Here is a 26,334-nt window from a genome sequence, read left to right as displayed (position 1 = left end):
CTATGCATTTCAAGGCATGAACTATGAAGTGAAGATCCGCAGCCGAAATTGACATGATCCGTATTAAAAATTCACATTGCAGGTCAAATTCTGCAAAGTTTTTTTTTTTTACAACATTTGAATGATATTTGTTATAAAAAACGTTCCAGAATATCTGCAGCAAATCGGCCCCGTGTGGACATACACCAGCAGCAATAATTGCCTGTCCACAGCCCTCTAGTAGTAAGGAAACACTTGAGCATTGTTTGTGGTTTTTTGCTGCACTTTTAGGGGATATTCACTTTTGAGTTTTTTGAAGCGGAAACTGAAAACTCAAAAACTAAAAACTTGGAGTTTCTGCTCAATTTCTGCTCCAAAAAGAAAGACTCAGTGTGAACATGCTTTTAAGGGTATATGCACACTGATATTTTTGGGTCGGTCAAAAACGATGAGTTTTCAAATCAAAACCACTTCAGGAAATACTCCTGTTTGGGTTCATTTTTGGAGGAGTTTTTTTCTTTTCTTGAAAAGTTTTTGATGAGTTTTGGAAAAGTTTTTTCGTTCTGAAACATTTTTTTGTAATCTTTTAATTGGAAAGTGCCTAATTTGAAGAGTTTTACATCAGGAACGGTTTGAAATATGCAACATGCACTTTTTTTTCCCACCAGGTTTTTTTCAAAAACTGTAGCAAAAAAAAAAGACTTTAACACTGAACATATGAACAATAAAGGTTTTACAATAGAAATAAATGTAAAAATTCTTTCAAGCTTTCAAGCAAAGTGACTTTTCAGGTGTTTTTTTTTAAGTGGACCTGCTCCAAAAGACTCCCCCCAAAAATTCTGTGTGCACATACCCTAAAGCTGCATGTACTTAGGTTTTGATTTAGTTTTGTCCCATCACTTTATTTGAAAGCGCAAAAACTATTCTGATCAATGTCTCCTCCGTCCCTAGAGGTCACAGTAACAATCTCAAGCTTCTCCTCTCCCAATGGTCAAGCCCAAACTTCCCCAGTCCATCTCCTTCCCAGTAATCATAACCTTAACCACCCTATCAGTATCCTCGCCAATAATCCTCCTCAGGCCACCCGATCTCATTAGTTACAGTTACAATTCTACAACAGACCATGCTCCTCCTAGTAGTCATAGCTACAATTTACCCAAAACCTACCCCACCCCTCAGGAGGCACAGCTATTATCCCTCCAACACCTAACTACACCCTCAGTAGTCACAGCCACAATCCCCTGAAAACCTACACCACTCAGTAGTCAAAGCCTCAATCCCCTGAACACCTACCACCCGTCCAAGTAGTCAAAGCCACAATCTTCTGAAAACCTACCCAGCTCAGTGGTCACTGCCACAATTTCAGAAAACCTACCCACCTCAGTAGTCACAGTCATATTATGCAAAAACCCTCCCCCTCCAAATAGGCACAGCCACAATCCTTGAAATCCTACCCACTTCAGTAGTCACTGCAACAATACTCTGAAAAACTACCCCACTCAGTGATCACTGCCACAATTACCGAAAACCTACCCCCCTCAGTAGTCACAGCCACAATCCGCTAAAACCCTCCCCTACCAAGTAATTACATCCACGATCCCCCAAAAACCCACCTTCCTCAGTTATAGTCTCAGAACCATTTCTCGAAAACCTACCCCCTTCAGTAATCGTCACCACAAATTCTGAAAACCTACCTCCTCAGTAATCACTGCCACAATCCACTGAAACCCTCTCCCACAAGTAGTCACAGCTACAATCACTCTAAAACCCACCCCCCTCAGTAGTCACAGCACCATTCCCTGAAAATCTACCACACTCAGTAGTCACAGAATCAATCCCTTGAAAACCTACCCATCAAAGTAGTCACAGTCACAATCCTTTGAAAATCTACCCTGCTCAGTGTTTACCACCACAGCCCCCGTAAACCTACACCCCTCCGTAATCACAGCCACAATTCATTAAAACCCTCCCTCCAAGTATTCAAAGCCAAAATCCTCGAAAACCTACCCCTTCAATAGTCACTGCTACAATCCTCTGAAAACCTACCCCCCATTCAGTAGTCACAGCCGCAATCCTCAGAAACTCCCTCACAGCCACTATTACACATGCACCTAACGGCTTTTGTCATGATCCCGAACTCCAAGACTATAAAGCTTTTCAGCGCCTCATCATTTATGTTTCTTCTGGCCTGGGAGGGGACAAGAGGAGCATTGTGCCCATTGCTAGAAAGCGTTCACCCAATCTCCACCAGAAGGGACACTGATGAATACTGCACGGCTGCCATCATTATACCTACTTTAATACTGGCATCATCCTATTACAGGGCAATCCTGGTGCCATTAATCGTTTGTCACAGAGACATGGTGATTCACCTCTATGGAAACTAAATCAATGCGTATTATAAGGGCACACATAAAAGACACACTGAAAATGTGAGCAGACAAACTGAAATTCCATTATACTCATAGCCTCAGTTATAATCATAAGGTTACCAAGCCTATGAGCCAGAAGAAAGGGCTTAAGACTGGGATGATAGGAGCCGGTACCAACACTCAAAATGGGATCCTGTTACTACTGCATCGAAGAGGGAAATCCGTCACTGGACCTGTAACGCCAACACTTTTCCAACAAGCCACAGTGGCCCTACAAGATTCCAGACAACGCATCCCAACAGTGACAAAATGCCACAGTGCCCCTACAAGATTCCAGACAACGCATCCGAACAGTGACAGCATGCCACAGTGCCCATACAAGATTCCAGACAACGCATCCCAACAGTGACAGCATGCCACAGTGCCCATACAAGATTCCAGACAACGCATCCCAACAGTGGCAGCATGCCACAGTGCTCCTAAAGATTCCAGACAAAGTGTCCCAACAGTGACAGCATGCCACAGTGCTCCTAAAGATTCCAGACAAAGCGTCCCAACAGTGACAGCATGCCACAGTGCCCCTACAAGATTCCAGACAACGCATCCCAACAGTGACAGCATGCCACAGTGCCCCTACAAGATTCCAGACAGCGCATCCCAACAGTGGCAGCATGCCACAGTGCCCCTACAAGATTCCAGACAACGCATCCGAACAGTGACAGCATGCCACAGTGCCCCTACAAGATTCCAGACAACGCATCCCAACAGTGACAGCATGCCACAGTGCCCCTACAAGATTCCACACAACGCATCCCAACAGTGACAGCATGCCACAGTGCCCCTACAAGATTCCAGACAACGCATCCGAACAGTGAGAGCATGCCACAGTGCCCCTACAAGATTCCAGACAACGCATCCCAACAGTGGCAGCATGCCACAGTGCTCCTAAAGATTCCAGACAAAGCGTCCCAACAGTGACAGCATACCACAGTGCCCCTACAAGATTCCACACAACGCATCCCAACAGTGACAGCATGCCACAGTGCCCCTAAAAGTTTACAGACAACGCATCCCAACAGTGACAGCATGCCACAGTGCCCTTACAACATTCCAGACAACACATCCCAACAGTGACAGCATGCCAAAGTGCCCCTAGAACATTCCAGACAACATCCCCCAACAGTGACAGCACGCCACAGTGCCCCTAGAACATTCCAGACAGCGCATCCCAACAGTGACAGCATGCCACAGTGCCCTTACAACATTCCAAACAATGCATCCCAACAGTGATAGCATGCCACAGTGCCCCTACAACATTCCAGACAATGCCCCCCAACAGTGACAGGATGTCACAGTGCCCCTACAACATTCCAGACAATGCTCCCCAACAGTGACAAAATGCCACAGTGCCCCTACAAGATTCCAGACAACGCATCTGAACAGTGACAGCATGCCACAGTGCCCCTACAAGATTCCAGACAACGCATCCCAACAGTGAGAGCATGCCACAGTGCCCCTACAAGATTCCAGTCAATGAATCCCAACAGTGGCAGCATGCCACAGTGTTCCTAAAGATTCCAGACAAAGCGTCCCAACAGTGACAGCATGCCACAGTGCCCCTACAAGATTCCAGACAACGCATCCCAACAGTGACAGCATGCCACAGTGCCCCTACAAGATTCCAGACAATGCATCCCAACAGTGACAGCATGCTACAGTGCCCTTACAACATTCCAGACAACGCATCCAACAGTGACAGCATGCCACAGTGCTCCTACAAGATTCCAGACAGCGCATCCCAACAGTGACAGCATGCCACAGTCCCCCTACAACATTCCAGACAATGCTCCCCAACAGTGACAGCATGCCACAGTGCCCCTACAACATTCCAGACAATGCCCCCCAACAGTGATGGCATGCCACAGTGCCCCTACAACATTCCAGACAATGCCCCCCAACAGTGACAGGATGCCACAGTGCCTCTACAACATTCCAGACAATGCATCTGAACAGTGATAGCATGCCACAGTGCCCCTACAACATTCCAGACAATGCCCCCCAACAGTGATAGCATGCCACAGTGCCCCTACAACATTCCAGACAATGCCTCCCAACAGTGACAGGATGCCACAGTGCCCCTACAACATTCCAGACAATGCATCTGAACAGTGACAGCATGCCACAGTGCCTCTACAAGATTCCAGACAATGCATCCCAACAGCGACAGCATGCCACAGTGCCCCTACAAGATTCCAGACAACGCATCCCAACAGTGACAGGATGCCACAGTGCCCCTACAACATGCAAGACAATGCATCTGAACAGTGACAGCATGCCACAGTGCCCCTACAAGATTCCAGACAACGCATCCCAACAGTGAGAGCATGCCACAGTGCCTCTACAAGATTCCAGACAACGCATCCCAACAGTGAGAGCATGCCACAGTGCCTCTACAAGATTCCAGACAACGCATCCCAACAGCGACAGCATGCCACAGTGCCTCTACAAGATTCCAGACAACGCATCCCAACAGCGACAGCATGCCACAGTGCCCCTACAAGATTCCAGACAAAGCATCCCAACAGTGACAGCATGCCACAGTGGCCTGCAATATTGCCAGTGTGCTAAAGCCACCCAGGCAATCACAATGTCCCACGTGACAACTAGCAACAGTCCAAAGTTTTTCCTGAAGCTGATGCCTCTAGGTGGCACTGTGCAACTAAAATACATCTATGACCAGTATAAGATATGCACGCTTTACCTCCTCACCTCTAACATACAATATGCAACTTTTCACTCAATCACTTTGTTCTCCCACCCAGCAGAATAGGATGTACAGCAGCGTCTCTCCACATTCCGGGCCTCCTTCATTATATCAGCAGTGTATAAATACACATATATATATATATATATATATATATATATATAATTACTGTATAGGTGGGCTCTGGGAGGATTACAGGGCAGAAAACAAAGCACCGGCCTGACAGCCATCACCCCCAACCCACATGGCCTGGTAGGAGAATAGTGCAGTCCTGTGTCCTTACCTCTACCTATCCCCTGTTCTATCTATCTATCCATACATCTATCTATCTACCTATCATTTATCTATTATCTATCTGTACATCTATCTATCTACCTATCATTTATCTATCTATGTATTCTCTATCCATATATCTATTATCTATCTGTACATCTGCCTATCTATCCATATCCATATATCTATCCATTTATCTATCTATCTATCTGTACATCTATCTATCTATCTATCTATCCTCTATCTATTATCTATCCTCTATCTATCTATCCATATATCTATTATCTATCTATCCATTATCTATAGTATGTATGTATCCATCTCTCTGTACTGCTTCTGTGTGTGCCTCTGGATGTATCGCCCTACTATCTCTCTTCACACCTGTCTGTCTGTCTGTCTCCTTCCCATCCATCAGGTTTACGCCCAGCATCACCCCATGCCAGCTGCTGCCCTGCTGTGCCTTCACCTACCAGAAGAGGAGGTTGCAGCAGATGAAGGCTGCCAGGCTGTACAGGGGCCTCCTCCAGGCCAGCACGTCCGTCACCCGCAGTACAGTCTGCCCCCATTGGGGCTCCCGGTCCCCGGCGCCGCCGTCCGCTGCTGTGCCGGCCATGCTGCTGCGTTTGGCCCAGCTCCTGCCTCCCCCGCCCGCCGTGTTATGTATTGGCTGAGGCGGATGCTCGGTGCCCCCATGTAGGACGGGCAGGTGGGATCTCCTCTTCCTCCCCTCCTCACGTCACGGTGGGCACAGCGCTGCTCCCCGGGGATGAGGGTGATGCTAATGTGCTGGTCATGGACTACACCCTTGTGCTGCCGGCTCATGGGCACCGTCATTGCCGCCCCATAATCCGGCTATTAGTATAGTGCCCCACCCCCTGCTGCCCCCAATCTGTGCCAGGCTGACCACTAAGAAACAAACGATCCCATCATTTAACCCTTTATAAGCAAGTGCACCATAATAAAAAAAAGGGCCTTTAGTAGTCAGGTTGTCAGACTATCTATCCAGCCATTATAGGGTAAAAGGTGGGTGACAACTATTGGGGTGTGGCCGGCCCGCAGAGATTTTTCAGGTGGATTTTGGTGGTTAGTCAGACCTGAAACCTTCGCGGCCACAGCCCTCCTATTATTGATGTAATAAGAAATCGCTGGACAAATAGTGCAGATTGTGTCCACATGGATCTAACACCGGCATTGTGGAAATGTCCCTTCTGGAAAGCGTGGAGGGCGGCCACGTGTGGATGAGCCCCAGGAGGTGGCAGATATGTGGCAAGTGTAACCCGGGGCCAGCACTGCTGTGGTCGGGGCCTCTGGAAAGCAGCGTCAGACTTTACCACATGACTGTCACCCTCACAGTGCCACAAACCTGACAAAGTGACCCCGCAATAACCCAGCTGACACAATGACGTGTCGGTAGGACCTGATAGAGAACACCACGGATGTGACACTGCACAATTATATGCAGAAGCCAAGCCGCAGTGTGAACAGGCACCACGGCTCCCTGACCTATTCCAGGTCACTCGTAGCCTTTTTTCTGTTCATGCAGTAATTTTCATTGGATCCACTTTGCTGTACATTCATATGTGGGATTACTTTTATTTAGGAGGCAGAATGAACAAAAATAGCAAACCTGGCAATCGAGGGGATTCTTTTTCCATATAAAATAACGAAAAAAAATCGGATTGCACTCGCCACAATGTTACCCTGTGCTTGCATCTGCCGATTCGGCATGTGAAAACAATCACAGCATGCTGCAATTGCATCCGTGAATCGGATCTCACGCACCCATACAAGTCTATAGGTGCATGTGAAACATTGCACTGCACTCGGATGTCACCTGAATGCAGTGCAATTTCTGCAGACACCTGCAACAGAGGAGGTGTAGAAATTACTTTCTCCGTCTCCTCCACAGCTATGCTGCGATTTTCTCGTGAGAGGATCAGAGCACTGACACTCAGCTCACACTCACAGCAGAGCAGGAGCCGAGTGTCATTACATATTGCATCCAAATTTTCTCACATGAGATGGTATATGCTAATGTAACTTCGGCCTTATACTGACATTCAAAATATAATATATAGACATACACTATAACAATTGTTTTAACCATTTATTCACAATTTTGTATAAACTTGGATTTACACAGTATTTTTGTGAATACTCCGCCTCTCTCCATCTCATCATTTAAAATTGCTTGGTCCAGGATGGGGACATTACAATAAGATGGGACCAGGATGGGGACATTACAATAAGATGGGACCAGGATGGAGACATTACAATAAGATGGGACCAGGATGGGGATATTGCTATAAAATGAAACCAGGATAGGGACATGAAAATAAGATGGGAACAGAATGGGGACATTACAATAAGATGGGACCAGGATGGGGACATTATTCTAAGATGGGACCAGGATGGTGACATTACTCTAAGATGGGACCAGGATGTGGAAATTACTATAAAATGGGACCAGGCTGAGGAGGTTATAATAAGATGGGACCAGGATGGGGACATTTTACAATAACATGAGACCAGGATGGGGACATTACAATAAGATGGGACCAGGATGGGGACATTACTCTAAGATGGGACCAGGATGGGGATATTACTCTAAGATGGGACTAGGATGGACACATTACTATAAGATGGGACCAGGATGGGCACATTACTACAAGATGGAACCCGGACATTACTATAAGATGGGACGAGGATGGGGAGGTTACAATAAGATGAGACAAGGATGAGGACTTTGCTACAAGATAGGGACCAGGATGGGGAAATTGCGATAAGAAGGGCATCAGGATGGGGACATTAGTACAAGAAGGGCACAAGGCTGGAGACATTACTACAAGATGGGGACCATGATGGGGAGAATGCTACAAGATAGGGACCAGGATGGGCAAATTGCGATAAGAAGGGCATCAGGATGGGGACATTACTACAAGAAGGGTACAAGGATGGAGACATTACTACAAGATGGGGACCATGATGGTGACATTACTATAAGATAGAACCATGATGGGGACATTACAATAAGATGGGACAAGAATGGGTACATTACTATAAGATGGGACCAGGATAAGGACATTGCTGCAAGATGCGGACTAGGATGGGGGACATTACTACAAGATAGGGACCAGGATGGGGACATTACTACAAGATGGGGTCCAGGATGAGGACATTACTACAAGATGTAGTGGCATGGGCGGCAAAGTGGCTCAGTGGTTAGCACTGCAGCGCTGGGGTCCAGGGTTCAAATCCCACCAAAGACAACATCTGCAAGGAATTTATATGTTCTCCCCATGTTTGCGTGGGGTTCCTCCCACACTCCAAAGACATATCGATAGGGAATGTGGATTGTGAGCCCCAATGGGGACAGTGCCAATAATATTTGTAAATTGTTGAAATGTGATATTTTTTATTGTCTGTACATGTCCCTACTTAATAGTAAAGTGCTGCAGAATATGTTGGCGCTATATAGATAAAAATCATTATTATTATTACAAGGATGGGAACATTACTACAAGGGGACCATTATTACATGATAAAGGACATTATTAAAGAATAGAGGACATTATTACAAGATAGAGAATATTATCACAGAATGGGGATCAGAATGGGGGACATTATTACAAGATGGGGACCATGATGGGGACCTTATTACAAGATGGGGACATTACTACAAGATGGGGACCAGGATTGGGACATTACTACAAGATGGGGACATTACTACAAGATGGGGATGAGGATGAGGACATTACTACAAAATGGTGACAAGGATGTGGACGTTACTACAAGGGGACCATTACTACAGGACAGGGACATTATTACAGGATGGAGAATATTATAGAATGGAGACCAAGATGGAGGACATTATAACAAGATGGGGACCATTACTACAGGATGGGGGACCATTAACACAGTATAAGAGACTATTATTAGAGAATGGGGGACCAATATTACAGGATAGGGAACCTGTATTACAGGTTGGGGGACCATTATTACAGGTTGAGGGGACATTATTACAGGGCACGGAACATTATTACAGGACTGGAAACATTATTACAGGATGGGCGGCAGAATTACTATAAGGGGTTAATTGTAAAGCAATATTACTGTATGGGGCCGATTGGGAAACGAAAAAAGGAAAAAAATTCAAAATAAAGCATGAAAAAAAATGGAAAAATATTTAGCCTCTAAAAATGCTGTTTTATGTAAAAAGTGACATAAAAGAGAAGACCTCGTCCCTAACCCATATAATATACACCATTACAAAAAATAAAAAAAACATGCCAAAAATTAAAAAAAATTATGACCCAAAAAGTCAAATAGAAAAATAATGATATCACTGAAAATATAATCTTCTCCCGTAAAGAATGTGGCCCTTCATATTTAAATGTTTTCTGTGTGGACCATTTACCCGTCTGAGTTTGAGAATCCTGGTTTAGATCAAAGTATATTCATGCAGTCAAAGTCCACACCTAAACCCCTTTGAAACTCTATGGCAAGACTTGAAAATTGCTGTTCACAGAAGTTCTCCATCCAATCTCACTGAGCTGGAGCTAGTTTGCAAAGAAGAATGGGAAAAAATATCAGCCTCTAGATGTGCAAAGCTGTAGAGACATACCCCAAAAGACTTGCAGCAGTAATTGCAGCGAAAGGTGGTCCTACAAAGTATTGACTCGGGGCTGAATACAAATGCACGTCACAATTTTCAGATTTATATTTTTAAAATATTGAGAAAACCGTGTATCATTTCCTTTACACTTCACAAATTCTTGCTGCATAACGTTGGTTTATTACATAAAATCACAATAAGATACATTTAAGTTTGTGGGTGTAATGTGAAAAAATGTGGAAAAGTTCACGGAGTATGATAACATTTTCAAGGCATTGTACTGAATGCGTCCATGTCTTGTTTTTCATTTCACATTAGTATTACACTGACACACAGACATGTATGTACATTTGAAATCAGCAGTTTACATACACTATGGATGTATTTTAATGCACACTTGAAACACACTGTTTCTTTGAGTAGCATCATGGGAAAGTCTAAAGATATCAGCCAAGATATTAGGAAGTGAATTGTGGACTTGCACAAGTCTGGCTCATCCTTGGGTACAATTTCAAGATACCTAAAGGTGCCTCGTTCATCTGTACAAACAATTATACGCAAGTACAAACAAGATGGGAATGTCCAGCCATCATACCGCTTAGGAAGGAGGCGGGTTCTGTGTCCCAGAGATGAACGTGCTTTGGTCCGACATGTGCATATCAACCCAAGGACAAAAGACCTTGTGAAGATGATAGCGGAAGCTGGAAAGATTGTGTCAATATCCACAGTGATGTAAGGGGGAAGACCGGGGTGTAAGTACTTTCAGAAGAAGGGATCCGGAACTGCCGGAGCCATACCTCTGGTTGCAGGGGGAAGACACTGCGAGCACAGGAGTCAGGTGACTGGGAAGCTGGGGGCGTGTCCAGAGTGAGAGCTGGGAGGTCAGGTGACCGGGAAACTGGTGGTGTGGCTAGAGATAGGGAGAGACGAGGACTTTTGCGCGGGAAAGCAGCAAGAGAGTTCTGCTCAGGAGAGCAGTTTGAGAGGGTCCAGGCTCCTGGCTCCAGTACTGGGAGCAAGACTTGGAAGAAAGATCCGAGTGCAGTGGACCGCAGGAGTCAAGCCGACTAGAGGGAGTAGAGACGCAGGGTCCGTGGAGCCAAGCACGTGAGGTGCACTGTTATGGACTAGGGGCTCAGCGGGTAAAACCGGAGACCGCCCGCTGCCGCCAGAAGACGGAGCATTGTTTGGGCGGGAAAGCCTGAAGAAAGCATCACCAGCATCAGCTGGCAACTGCCTTGTGGAGGATAAAAGTCAGCTAAGTGTAAAAACTGTCGATTACAACCGTTTCGACTCTGCTACATCTAGTTAAACTGTGAACTGTCAGTTATAGACTTATACCTGCTATTTCCCTTGTTTTTCCCCATATTTTCCCCTGTTACTCCCTGCGTGGAGATTTACCGTTTATCATAAACCTCCCCTGTTTATTAACCCTGTATTGGCTGCTCTGTGTTTCTGTGTCACTGCATCTAAAGTACCCGTGTTACAGTGAAACGAGTACTGTATCAACATGGACTGAAAGGCCACTCTGCCAGAAAGAGATCATTATTCCAAAAAATAACATGAAAAAGCCAAATTAATGTTTGCAAATGCACACAGGAACAAAGACCTTAATTTTTGGAGACATGTCCTGTGGTCTGATGAAACTAAAATTGAACTTTTTGTGCATACTGACCATCGTTACTTTTGAAGGAAAAAGGGAGAAGCTTTGAAGCCTAAGAACACCATCCCAACTGTGAAACACGGGGATGGCAGCATCATGTTTTGGGGTTGTTTTGCTGCAGGAGGGACTGGTTAACTTCACAAAATGGATGGCATCATGAGAAAAGAAGATTATGTGGCAATACTGAAGGAACATCTCAAGACATCATCCAGGAAGTTAAAGCTTGGGTGGAAATGGGTCTTCCAAATGGACAATGACCTGAAGCATACTGCCAACATGGAAAGAAAGTGGCTTAAGGATAACAAAGACAATGTATTGGAGTGGCCATCACAAAGTCCTGATCTCAATCCTATTGAAAATTTATGGGCAAAGCTGAAAAGGCAGGTGCGAGCAAGGCGACCTACAAACCTGGATCAGTTACAGCAGTTTTGTCAGGAGGAATGGGCCCAAATTCCGACTAATTATTGTGAGAAGCTTGTGGAAGGATATCCCAAACGTTTGACCCAAGTCATTCAGTTGAAGGGCAATGGTACCAAATACTAATGAAATGTATGTAAACTTTTGACTTTGCAGTAAGTAATAAAAATGCCTTAAAACATTCTCTATCATTATCCTGGCATTTGGCAAATATTAAAAATTATGGTAATTGTAATTGACCTAAAATGGGAAAGGTTTATTCTGATTTCATGTCAGATATTGAGAAAAACATGCAAATGTGTATTTTTATATAGTGTATGAAAACTTCTGGTTTCAACTGTAGGCCCTAATAGGTTCATAGCAAAAGCTTAAATTTGGCCGACATCTAAGCAAAAAAAACAAAAAATATATATACATAGATACAGTTATACGAAAAAGTTTGGGCACCCCTATTAATCTTAAGCTTAATGTTTTATAAAAATTGGTGTTTTTGCAACAGCTATTTCAGTTTGATATATGTAATAACTATTGGACACAGTAATGTTTCTGCCTTGAAATGATGTTTATTGTACTAACAGAAAATGTGCAATCTGCATTCAAACAAAATTTGACAGGTGCATAAGTATGGGCACCCTTATCATTTTCTTGTTTTAAATACTCCTACCTACTTTTTACTGACTTACTAAAGCACTTTTTTTGGTTTTGTAACTTCATTGAGCTTTGAACTTCATAGCCAGGTGTATGCAATCATGAGAAAAGCTATTTAAAGTGGCCACTTGCAAGTTGTTCTCCTGTTTGAATCTCCTCTGAAGAGTGGCATCATGGGCTCCTCAAAACAACTGTCAAATGATCTGAAAACAAAGATTATTCAACATAGTTGTTCATGGGAAAGATACAAAAAGCTGTCTCAGAGATTTAACCTGTCAGTTTCCACTGTGAGGAACATAGTAAGGAAATGGAATAACACAGGGACAGTTTTTGTTAAGGCCAGAAGTGGCAGGCCAAGAAAAACATCAGAAAGGCAGAGAAGAAGAATGGTGAGATCAGTCAAGGACAATCCTCAGACCACCTCCAGAGAGCTGCAGCATCAACTTGCTGCAGATGGTGTCACTGTGCATCGGTCAACTATACAACGCACTTTGCACAAGGAGAAGCTGTATGGGAGAGTGATGCGAAAGAAGCCGTTTCTGCAAGCACGCCACAAACAGTCGGCTGAGATATGCAAAAGCACATTTGAAGAAGCCAATTTCTTTGAGTTGTTTGGTCATACAAAAAGGCGTTATGCATGGCGGCAAAAAAACACAGCATTCCAAGAAAAACACTTGCTACCCACAGTAAAATTTGGTGGAGGTTCCATCATGCTTTGGGGCTGTGTGGCCAATGCCGGCACCGGGAATCTTGTTAAAGTTGAGGGACACATGGATTCCACTCAGTATCAGCAGATTCTTGACAATAATGTTCAAGAATCAGTGATAAAGTTGAAGTTACGCAGGGGATGGATCTTTCAGCAAGACAATGATCCAAAACACCGCTCCAAATCTACTCAGCCATTCATGCAGAGGAACAATTACAATGTTCTGGAATGGCCATCCCAGTCCCCAGACCTGAATATCATTGAACATCTGTGGGATCATTTGAAGAGGGCTGTCCATGCTCGGCGACCATCAAACTTAACTGAACTGGAATTGTTTTGTAAAGAGGAATGGTCAAAAATACCTTCATCCAGGATCCAGGAACTCATTAAAAGCTACAGGAAGCGACTAGAGGCTGTTATTTTTGCAAAAGGAGGATCTACTAAATATTAATGTCACTTTTCTGGTGAGGTGCCCATACTTATGCACCTGTCAAATTTTGTTTGAATGCAGATTGCACATTTTCTGTTAGTACAATAAACCTCATTTCAAGGCAGAAACATTACTGTGTCCAACAGTTATTACATATATCAAACTGAAATAGCTGTTGCAAAAACACCAATTTTTATAAAACAATAAGCTTAAGATTAATAGGGGTGCCCAAACTTTTTCATATAACTGTATTTTTGGCGGAATAGACAGGCTCATATCTCCCAACTTTTATAAATAGGAAGAGAGACCTGTATTTTGGCACATACATGGTAATTATCCCCCTTTTGAGGCCCCTTAGTGCTCTCAGCCCCTTTCATGGCTATAATAGAGTTTGATGCTCTCACAAATGCCCACATCCACCAACAAAGAGTATAATACCCCCCACACCTTTTGGAATAATACTCTCGCACAATATCATTGTACCCACAATACTCCCTCCTCCGCACACACACACAAGCATACAGTGGTGGACACAGACATAAAAGGGCCCCGGTGCAAGAACAGTATATGGGCCCTTTGTCGTCCAATAGCATCATAATGCTCAAGTCCAACTGCTTTGAAGGTGCAAATAGGTTCTCTTACCTCTTGGGCCCCTGTGAGGCAGCAGAGGCTGCAGCAATGAAATGTCCGCCCCTGAGCACAGTGTGATGGCCCCTCAGTATTATGCCTCCCACCCCACATAGTATCATGGTACCCACTTAGTATCATTCCCCTCAATTTGATACCCCACAGCCCCCCACACAGTATCATGTTCCTCACAGCACTCTACACAGTATGCTTGTCCTTTAGCCTAATGCTCCCACAGCCCCTTACTTGATATGATGGTCTCCTTAGCCTGCCCCCCACTCAGTATGATGACCACTAAATCCAGCCCACCACTCAGCATGATAGCCCCCAATGCCAGCTCCCCACTCAGTAAGAAGGCCCTACAGGCCAACACTCAGTATGATTCTCCCACAGACCCTCAATATGATGCTTCCACAGCCCCCCCTCAGCATGATGTCCTCCCATAGCCTATCACCACTCTGCATGATGTCCCCAACAGCCCAACCCCCACTCAGTATAATAGCTCCACAAGCCCCCACTCAGTATGATGTCCCCCACAACCGCCCATTCAGGAAAAATTTCCCCACAATTCCCTATTCAGCATTATGTTCCCCACAGTCTAGTCCCTACTCAGTATGATGTCTCCCACAGAACCTACTCAGTATGATATCTACACATCTCACTCCCTCTCAATATAAGGGGCCCCGCAGGTACTGACATGAAAAAAAATAAACACTACTCACCTCGCCCCCATTACCTCAGTGCGCTGCTCTGGTCTGTGCAGTGTGAGTACTAAGGCCCCGCGATGTTCAGTGGCTTGTGAAAGTGGTATAAAAGAAAATTTGCACTGGCCTTCTAGGGCAGGTAAATATACTAAACAATGGCAGAATTATAAATAAAATAAGTAATTTATTAAAATGGTATTAAAACAATTAGTAATACGATGACGAATGGTAAAAGCTCATAGAGAACAGTTGGTGGAGATTAGTCTCAGAGGATATCGTAGAACATCTTGGAGCACTGGAGTTGGTAGTGGTGGAGTAGGGAGTAATCCTTTGATCGATGTTGTTGGTGAATCAACGTATGGGAGGTGGTTGGGGGGTCCTCAAAAAGGTGTGAGGTCGTGGGTTAGTCAAAATGCAGGTATAGAGGATACCAGCATGTGACCATGCCTGTCTGGCTCACTGGAGAGAGTCTTCAATCTATAATGGTGTCAATGGCGTACTTGAGCTGTGCCTGGTGGGCACTGGTGAGAGAAATCACAGGACCAGGATGATTACCCTTGCGTCCATGTGCTGAGTCCCTTGCTGGAGGGATCTGGTGGAGATAGGAATAGTGAAAGATATAGGATGGTGCCAATATGGCTCTGTAAGACTCTGCAGCGGCACTTCGTGATGTTTCACAGGTAAGTAATTGGACTTACAGTTACTGTAGTGGAGTTCCTTCAGAGATGCCCGATGCTAGGGGTTCGGGAAGGCTGTAGTCCTGGATGAGAGGTTACCTCCAAAGGTGGTGCTGATGCCTGGCAGGCAGCGGCTGAAGTGGTGTAGGATCAGCAGTAGTTTGAATGTGCGGCTGCTTATTAGAGCCATGCCGGCATCTGGTAGGTGGCGGCTGCTGTATCGTGGCGTGTAATTGAATGGAGAGGGGAGGGGCAGAGTCCTGGAGACTTGCTGCTCCTACCCGCTCTCAGTCTGTCGGCGCTGGGTGATACTTGAGGACCTGCGCAAAGCACTTGGCGTCGAGAAGGACCTTCGTGATGTCATGTCACGTGGTGGGTACCTGTACGGGTGCCTAATAGGACTAATATAACTGACCCGTTTCGGAAAACGGCGGTTTCCTTCCTCAGAGTTAGTTAGGCATTGGTGGGTCCTTTATATAGGTACTAGCCTTGATAGAACTTTCAGTGGTTTGACAGCTGCACCAATTAGAGGCTATCAATAATTAAAGGTATACAGTTAAATTTCTGTATTTAATCTCTTTTTCACCAATAACTTTGTCTTCTTTTAAGATATCCCAATGTTTTCTAATGATTTTTTTCAGCAGATGAGTGTTAGAATTATAGGGTGTAATAATAGGAATATTGATTTTATTTTGGACTGCTTGGATGTCTTTATCAGGGCTTTCTAAAATGTTTTCACGTGGTATTCGTTTTACTAGATTCATAGTTTTCCTGAGAAATTGGGGATCATACACTTTTTGTTGGAATTTGGTAGTTAACTCATTAGCCTCCTCATCAAAATAGTTGCTATTAGAGCAGTTTCTGTGTAGACGCAGAAACTGACTCTTAGGAATGTTAAGGAGCCAACTTGGAAGATGGCAGCTGTCCAGGGAGATATAGCTATTTGAATCAGTAGGTTTAGTATAGGTGCGAGTTTGGATTTGGTTATTACATATGTGAATATTTAGATCAAGAAAATTAATTTGTTCAGTACTAATGGTAGAGGTAAATTGTAAGAAAAATTAATTGTGATTAATCTCATTGATAAATGTATCTAGGGATGTTTTGCTCCCGGACCATATGAATATAATGTCATCAATAAAGCGATGCCAAAGGACCAGGTTCGGACGCAGAGACCCCTAGGGTTAGATGGTAGATTCTTCCCATCTACCCATGTACAGGTTGGCGTAACTGGGTGCAAACCTGGTCCCCATCGCTGTACCCCATTGCTGGGTATAGTAGTGCTTGTCATGTTTAAAATAGTTGTGTTTAAGAATGAAGAGCATACATTCGTTGATAAAGGAAATTTGTTCCTCCGGCATTTTGTTTTGTTTTTGTATGAAATATGTGGCTGCCTGACACTCTTTTTCATGCTGAATAACTGTATATAAAGACGTGATGTCCATGGTTCTTAGAATATAATTGTCCTGCCAAGACACCTTTTTTAGTAGGCGTAACACATGTTGACTATCCTTAATATAGGCTGGTAACAGGGGTACCAGGTCATGGAGATGGTTGTCGACATATCAGGATAAGAGACACTGAATACCTGATATAATAGGTCTTCCTGGCAGGTTTGTAAGTGATTTGTGTATTTTGGGGAGATAATAGAAGACGGCTATTCATGGAGAGAGGATATTGATGTACTTGGATTAAGATTTATTTAAATAACCTGCTTCCATTCCTTTTCTACACAGAAGACTCAATTCCTTAGAGTAGGTGATAGTAGGATCATTAGCTAGCCTCTTGTAAGTTTGTTCATCACTAAGGAGTCTGTTTGCTTCAGATTGATATTGTTCATTGTCAAGGATAACTATTCCTCCCCCTTTGTCTGCAGGGCGTATGGTTATGTTATGATTGTTTTGGAGAAGTTTCACAGCCTTACGTTCTGCCAGACCGAGGTTGTTTTTAAATTTAGCGCATCTCCGGTCACTGAGTTTGCGTATATCAGAAATGACATGTTGCTGAAAGCTTTCAAATGCTGTAGAATATTCATTAAGGGGGTGGAATTTTGATTTATTTTTGAGGTTGGTATGAATATATTTGGAGGTCGGTTGGTTTGAGTTGTTTTGTGTTACAGCTTGAGTTTCCCTTTTTAGGTGGTATTTTTTTTTTTAGGGCCAGTTTTCTCATTAATTGTTTCATTCCAATAAAAGCTTGAAATTTGTTAAGGCCTACTGCCGGGGCATATTTCTATTTCAAACCCTTATTTAGTAGTTTAGTTTCGTTCGGTTTCAATGTATATTTACTAAGGTTAAATATCGGGTTGCTTCCCTCACTTATCTTGTCCGGTTGTTTTTTCTTTTTGGAGAGTTGCCCTCCTCTACAACCTCTCTGGTGTTTTTTCTTTGAACCACCCAAAAAAAATTAGAGTTGCTAGTCCTTTTCCTTATTTGTGGGTTTTGGGAATTGGATCGTGTTCTCATGGTTGAAATATGGGTCGAGTTCGGATTGTCATTTGTGATTCGTTTATGGTTTCTAGTGGGTCAAATCTATTTTGGGTGATGACTGGAGTCAATGCCGGAGTTGTTGTTACTGTTGGTAAAGGTTGTGAAAGTATTCAACCCCTTGGCTTTTTACCTATTTTGTTACAACCTGTGATTAAATATTTTTGTAATCCGATTTGTGTGTGATGCATCAGCACTAAATCGTCTAAGTTGTTAAAGTGAAGTGAGAAAAATATTGGTATAAATTAAATTTATGGGATCAAATAGCTAAAAATTGGCATGTGGATATGTATTCACCCCTTTTGCGATGAAGCCTCTAAAAATTTCTGGTGCAAGAAATTACCTTCAGAATTCACATGCTTAGTGAAAGGAAGTCCACCTGTGTGCAATCTAAGTATCACATGGTCTATCAGTATATACACACCTTTTCTGAAAGGCCACAGAGGCTGCAACACCATTAAGATGCACCAGTAACCAAACAACACCATGAAGACCAAGGAGATCTCCAAACAAGTCAGGGACAAAGTTGTTGAGAAGTAGAAGTCAGGGTTGGGTTATAAAAAAAATCCCAATCTCTGATGATTCCCCAGAGCACCATCAAATCCATTATCATCAAATGAAAAGAACATGGTACCACAACAAACATGCCAAGAGAGAGCCACCGACCAAAACTCTCAACCCTGGCAAGGAGGGCATTATTCAAAGAGGCAGCACAGAGACCAAAGGTAACCCTAAAGGAGCTGCCGAGTTCCCAAGCAGAGATTGGAGTATCTGTCCATATAATCACAATGAGCTGTACACTCCATATAGGTAGGCTTTATGGAAGAGTGGGCAAAAAAAAAGCCTTTACTCACAAAAATTGCAAAGCTTGTTTTGAGTTTTCCAAAAGACATGTGGAAGACTCCCCAAATGTACTGTGTATGAAGGAAGGTGCTGTGGTCAGATGATACCAAAATGTAACTTTTTGGCCACTAAGGTAAAGCTATGCCTGGCGCCAAACCAACACAGCTCATCACCCGAAGAACACCATTTTTCGGCAGCAGGGACAGGGAAAATGGTCCGAGTTGAGGGGAAGATGGATGGTGCTAAATTCTCAAGCAAAACCTGTTTCAGGCTGTCAGTGATTTAAGACTGGGACAGAGGTTCACCTTCCAACAAGACAATAACCAAAATCATACTGCTAAAGCAACACTTGAGTGGTTTATGGGGAAACACAGGGTATATCAGCCCCTCCCTTCTCCCCTCTCCCATGTATAACTCTGAGGCTCTACTGACATTCCTCACCCACTGCAAACCATCCTCTACCTCCATACAGCATTCAAAACGTTCATACAAATCATTAGACCACCTGATCTTTCTCTTCTTTCTCCTTTTACTAGTCGCAGGCGACATCTCCCCCAACCCTGGGCCCCCCTCCACTAGCGTACACCACTCTCCTCCAGCTGCATATAGAAACCCTGCTAATCTTATTAACGTTCAGTGCATGCCCTCTCCTATTGATTTCCATTGCGCTCTCTGGAACGCACGGTCTGTGTGTAACAAACTAACTTACATTCATGATTTTTTCCTCTCTAATTCTCTTAACCTTCTGGCTATCACAGAAACCTGGATTCAGCAGCTAGACACCACCGCTGCTGCTGCTGCTCTCTCGTTTGGTGGGCTGAAATTTTCACATACCGCCAGACATGGCAACAGACAGGGTGGAGGTGTTGGTCTGCTCCTTTCCTCACAATGTGCTTTCCAGGTCATCCCCCCGGTTCCCTCACTTATGTTTCCTTCCTTTGAAGTCCACACCATCAGACTCTTTAAACCCTTCTCCCTGCGAGTGGCAGTCGTGTATCGCCCTCCAGGCTCCGCCCGCCAGTTCTTGGATCACTTTGCCACCTGGCTTCCTCACTTTCTATCCTGTGACATCCCCACCCTCATCATGGGCGACTTTAACATCCCCATCGATGACCCCCTCTCCCAATCTGCCTCTCATCTACTTTCTCTAACTTCTTCATTCCGTCTCTCACAGTTTACGAATTCTCCTACCCATGAAGACGGGAACACTCTGGACCTGGTTTTTTCCAGTCTCTGCTTGCTGGATGACTTTACCAACTTCCCTCTCCCGCTCTCGGACCACAACCTTCTCTTCTTCTCTGTTAAGAATTGTCTCCTCACCCGGGACACCCCCACTTACCACACTTATAGGAATACACGTACCATTAATACCCAGCAGCTTATGGACAATCTCCACACATCTTTAGCCCCCATCTCCTCCTTCTCCTGTCCAGACTTGGCATTGTCACACTACAACAATACACTGAAGAGCGTCCTAGATGAAGCAGCTCCTTCTACTCGCAGAAAGATCCGACACAGACAACGGCAGCCCTGGCACACGATGCAAACACGCTTTCTTCAACGTTGCTCGAGGTGTGCTGAGCGTCAGTGGAGAAAATCTCTTTTAGCAGAGGACTTCATCCACTATAAATTCATGCTCAAAACCTATAACTCTGCCCTTCATCTGGCCAAACAATCCTACTTCACCACCCTCATCACTTCAATGTCCAACAACCCAAAACGACTTTTCGAAACCTTAAACTCCCTCCTGAAACCTAAAGCACAGGCCCCCACCACCAACCTCCAACCAGTGAGGATCTGGCCACTTATTTCTTGGAAAAAATCAACCACATCCATCAGGACATCTCAGCCCAATCTCCTCAGTGCCTGGATCCCCTTCCCTACTGCACTTCAAGCTCACTAGCCATCTTTGAGCCTGTCACAGAAGAAGAGGTTACCCAGCTCCTCGCTTCTTCTCGGCCTACAACCTGCAACAGTGACCCCATTCCTTCACATCTCCTGCAGTCCCTCTCACCGGTGGTCACCACTCACCTGACTAAAATATTTAACCTCTCTCTTTCGTCAGGTATCTTTCCCTCCTCATTTAAACATGCCATCATAACCCCTTTACTTAAAAAGCCATCCCTGGACCAGAACTGCACTGCTAACTATAGACCTGTCCAGGGGCGGACACAGACTGTAGTGGGCCCCTGTGCAAGAAATTTTTGGGGGCCCCCCCCCTGCGCTTCATAAGGCAACAAAGTTATGTAAACATAACCCCCCCATGTGCAGCTCTCATCCCCCCCATGTGCAGCTCACCCCCCCGATGCATCTCTCATCCCCCCCCGTGCATCTCTCACCCCCCCCATGTGCATCTCTCACCCCCCATGTGCGTCTCTCACCCCCCCATGTGCGTCTCTCACCCCCCCCATGTGCGTCTCTCACCCCCCCATGTGCGTCTCTCATCCCCCCATGTGCGTCTCTCATCCCCCCCATGTGCATCTCTCATCCCCCCCATGTGCATCTCTCATCCCCCCCATGTGCATCTCTCATCCCCCCCATGTGCATCTCTCATCCCCCCCATGTGCATCTCTCATCCCCCCCATGTGCATCTCTCACCCCCCCATGTGCATCTCTCACCCCCCCATGTGCATCTCTCACCCCCCCCATGTGCATCTCTCACCCCCCCATGTGCATCTCTCACCCCCCCATGTGCATCTCTCACCCCCCCTCATGTGCATCTCTCACCCCCCCTCATGTGCATCTCTCACCCCCCCTCATGTGCATCTCTCACCCCCCCCATTCCTAGTTAATTAATTGTATTTAAGAAAAATAAAACTTGTTATACTTACCCCCATGCGATCCCTGCAGAATCCTGGCGCTCGTCCACGTCGCTGCCACCAGGCTCTCCTGACGTTCGGCCATGTGACGGTGCCACATACATAGCCAACAGCTTTTGTTTTGGCCAAAAGATTTTTAAAGCTGCCACTACGATAAGGTAGACTCTTCTGGCCGGGCCCTACTCTAACCTATTAAAATTTTCTTAAAATATCCAATACTCTTTTTAGATATATTTTTATTTAGTTTTCTTTAAGGGAATGTGTCATATACATTTTTTTTTTAAATGACCAATAATACCACATACAGGGAATACCGCCACACCATCACCAGACCACATATTACCACAACATAGTGACCGAATAATACCACACAGAAGGGAGAAAAACTGCCACACCATGACCAGACCACATATTACCACCACATTACTAATATTACCACCACATTACTAATATTACCATAAGTGTCATTATACACAGGAGCTCTATACATGGTATGTATAATGTAAGTGTCCAGGTAATCTAGTGATCACCAGTGACATTATACACAGGAGCTCTGTATATAGTGTCAGTGTACAGGTAATACAGTGATCACCAGTGACATTATACACAGGAGCTCTGTATATAGTGTACAGGTAATACAGGGATCACCAGTGACATTATACACAGGAGCTCTGTATATAGTGTACAGGTAATACATGGATCACCAGTGACATTATACACAGGAGCTCTGTATATATTGTCAGTGTACAGGTAATACAGTGATTACCAGTGACATTATACACAGGAGCTCTGTATATAGTGTCAGTGTACAGGTAATACAGTGATCACCAGTGACATTATACACAGGAGCTCTGTATATAGTGTACAGGTAATACAGGGATCACCAGTGACATTATACACAGGAGCTCTGTATATATTGTCAGTGTACAGGTAATACAGTGATCACCAGTGACATTATACATAGGAGCTCTGTATATAGTGTCAGTGTACAGGTAATACAGTGATCACCAGTGACATTATACACAGGAGCTCTGTATATAGTGTACAGGTAATACAGTGATCACCAGTGACATTATACACAGGAGCCCGGTACATAGTATATAGTGTAAGTGTACATGTAATGCACTGACTCACTGGTGACGTCTCTAGGTGAAGTCCTTCAGCTACGCTTTCCTCCTTCATCCAGCACAGACCGCCATCACGTCTTCCAGCCAGGACTCGTCTCTGCATAAAATAACACAGTTATCTAGAGCACATTCCCCAACTTCTACATTACGCAGCTGAATACAGACGTGCATCCACCATCAATATATGGTTAGTTATTATGTAACCTACCATTCCAAATATAAATTGTAATCCACCACGGTGCCCCCATTAACTGTAAATAGGCACTTAATATATAATTTAATTAGAACCTCTACTCTATACTTCCTGCTCCCCGCATTCATTATTTACATGCACCCCCTGCCCCAATTCATTATATCATGTCCGTGCTCTCCCCACCCCATCGTCATTTATCATTTACTCTCCCCCACCCCACATTCATTATGTGCAGCTCATTATCCCCCTACTCCTAATTCCCCCATGTGCAGCTCATTATCTCCCAATTCCCCCATGTGCAGCTCTCACCCCCCCATGAGCAGCTCTCACCACCCCCCCATGTGCACATCTCTCATCCCCCTCCCCCACATGTGCCCCTCTCTCATCCCCCTCCCCCACATGTGCCCCTCTCTCATCCCCCTCCCCATGTGCCCCTCTCTCATCCCCCTCCCCCAAATGTGCCCCTCTCTCATCCCCCCCATGTGCATCTCTCATCCCCCCCACATGTGCACATCTCTCATCCCCCTCCCCCACATGTGCACCTCTCTCATCCCCCGCCATGTGCATCTCTTATCTCCCCCCCATGTGCATCTCTTATCTCCCCCCCATGTGCATCTCTTATCTCCCCCCATGTGCATCTCTTATCTCCCCCCCATGTGCATCTCTTATCTCCCCCCCATGTGCATCTCTTATCCCCCCCCCACGTGCACCTCTCTCATCCCCCTCCCCCCACGTGCACCTCTCTCATCCCCCTCCCCCCACATGTGCACCTCTCTCATCCCCCTCCCCCCACATGTGCACCTCTCTCACCCCCCCACCCCATGTGCATCTTTTATCATCTCCCCCCACCCCATGTGCATCTTTTATCATCTCCCCCCCCCATGTGCATCTCTTATCTCACACACACACCTCCCATTCCCCCCACTCCTAGTAAATTGTATTTTGAAAAAAACAAAACTTGTTATACTTACCCCCATGCGATCCCTGCAGAATTCTGGCGCTCGTCCAAATCGCTGACACTAGGTTCTCCTGACTTCCGGCCATGTGACGGCGCCGTCACATGACCGGAAATCAGGGGAATCATGAAGGCGCTGCCGCAGGAGCGCAGCGCAGCGCTGAGATGTCCCGGACCCGGCGCTTAGCATGGGGCCGGGGGTCCCATGAGGAGAGAGACTCACAAGAGGGGGCCTCCAAGGGGGCCCCTACCGGCTGGGCCCCACACTGGAGTCAGGGCAGACATGCCCTGATGGCGGCCCTGCTGGGGGGGCCCCCTCTCCCTCGGGGCCCCCGTTCAATGAACCGGCTGCACGGGCGGTAGTTCCGCCCCTGGACCTGTCTCTAATCTTCCCTTCATCTCTAAACTCCTGGAACGCTTGGTCCACTCCCGTCTAATCCGCTATCTCTCAGATAACTCTCTCCTCGACCCTCTACAATCTGGTTTCCGCTCCTTACACTCCACTGAAACTGCCCTCACTAAAGTCTCTAACGATCTACTAACAGCCAAATCCAAAGGTCACTGCTCCCTGCTGATTCTCCTGGATCTCTCTGCAGCATTTGACACTGTGGATCACCAGCTCCTCCTCACTATGCTCCGCTCTATAGGCCTCAAGGAAACCGTTCTCTCCTGGTTCTCCTCCTACCTCTCTGACCGCTCCTTCACTGTATCTTTTGCCGGCTCCTCTTCCCCTCTTCATCCCTTTACTATCGGGGTTCCTCAGGGCTCAGTCCTAGGCCCCCTCCTCTTCTCTCTATACACTGCCCCTATTGGACAAACAATCAGCAGATTTGGGTTCCAGTATCATCTCTATGCTGACGACACCCAACTATACACTTCTTCCCCTGACATCACCCCTACCCTAATACAAAACACCAAGGATTGTTTATCTGCTGTGTCTAGCATCATGTCCTCCCTCTATCTCAAATTGAATCTCTCCAAAACTGAACTTCTTGTGTTTCCCCCCTCTAGTAACCTAACTCTACCTAATATCGAAATTACCTTGGAGGGGTCAACCATAACTCCCAAGCAGCACGCCCGCTGCCTTGGGGTCATATTCGACACTAACCTTTCCTTTACTCCCTATATCCGATCACTCACTCGCTCTTGTCACCTGCATCTTAAAAACATCTCCAGAATCCGACCTTTTCTCACTTTGGAAACTGCTAAAACTCTTACTGTTGCTCTTATTCACTCTCGTCTGGACTACTGCAACTCTCTTCTGATCGGTCTCCCTCTTACCAAAATTTCCCCTCTCCAATCTGTCCTGAATGCGGCAGCCAGGGTCGTATTTATGTCCAGCCGCTTCACCGATGCCTCCACCTTGTGCCAGTCATTACACTGGTTACCCATTCACTACAGGGTCCAATATAAACTCATTGCTCTCACCCACAAAGCTCTCTACAGTTCTGCACCACCTTATATCTCCTCTCTCATCTCAGTCTATCATCCTACACATGCCCTCCGTTCCACAAATGACCTAAGGCTAACATCCCCCATAATCCGAACCTCACACCTCCGTCTCCAAGACTTCTCTCGTGCTGCACCAGTTCTCTGGAATGCTCTACCCCAGACGATCCGATTGATGCCTAGCCCCGATGTCTTCAAGCGCGCTTTAAAAACCCATCTCTTTAAACAAGCCTACCACCTCAACTACTCAGTAAACTAACTTTCCCCTGTTCCCTCCTAAATACTATTCAGAATCTGCACCCTACTGTTCATCTGTTTCTACACCCTCCATGCACTCGATAACTGCACTCGGTAATTGAGTATTGCACTTTAACATACAGGCTGATGACCGGATCATACAGCTTTATATGATAATCCCGACTTATTATAATTGCCAGACCTGAAATAACAAGCACTTTCCACCTATTGTGTCCCCCCATTTCCATGTAGATTGTAAGCTTGCGAGCAGGGACCTCACTCCTGATGTAACTGTTAAACTGTCTCACCTTGTATTGAATTTATTGTTTGTACATGTCCCCGCTTAATTG

At 45.3% G+C, this 26,334-nt stretch overlaps 1 protein-coding gene across 1 annotated transcript in view; it reads right to left on the bottom strand.

Moving 5' to 3' along the window:
- Positions 1 to 6,225, bottom strand: part of RETREG1 (reticulophagy regulator 1) — a 129,072-nt gene extending 122,847 nt beyond the window's left edge. The window contains exon 1 of the mRNA XM_073678625.1: positions 5,859 to 6,225. Coding sequence (XP_073534726.1) covers positions 5,859 to 6,001 — 143 coding nt within the window. The 5' untranslated portion in view covers positions 6,002 to 6,225. The remainder of the gene's footprint in view (positions 1 to 5,858) is intronic.
- Positions 6,226 to 26,334: the final 20,109 nt, after the last annotated feature.

The sequence above is a fragment of the Phyllobates terribilis genome, unplaced genomic scaffold (assembly GCF_046119375.1).
Source record: "Phyllobates terribilis strain yellow unplaced genomic scaffold, ASM4611937v1 Scaffold_4__5_contigs__length_816908805, whole genome shotgun sequence".
Classification (NCBI taxonomy): Eukaryota; Metazoa; Chordata; class Amphibia; order Anura; family Dendrobatidae; genus Phyllobates; species Phyllobates terribilis.
This window is presented reverse-complemented; position numbering and strand designations above follow the sequence as displayed.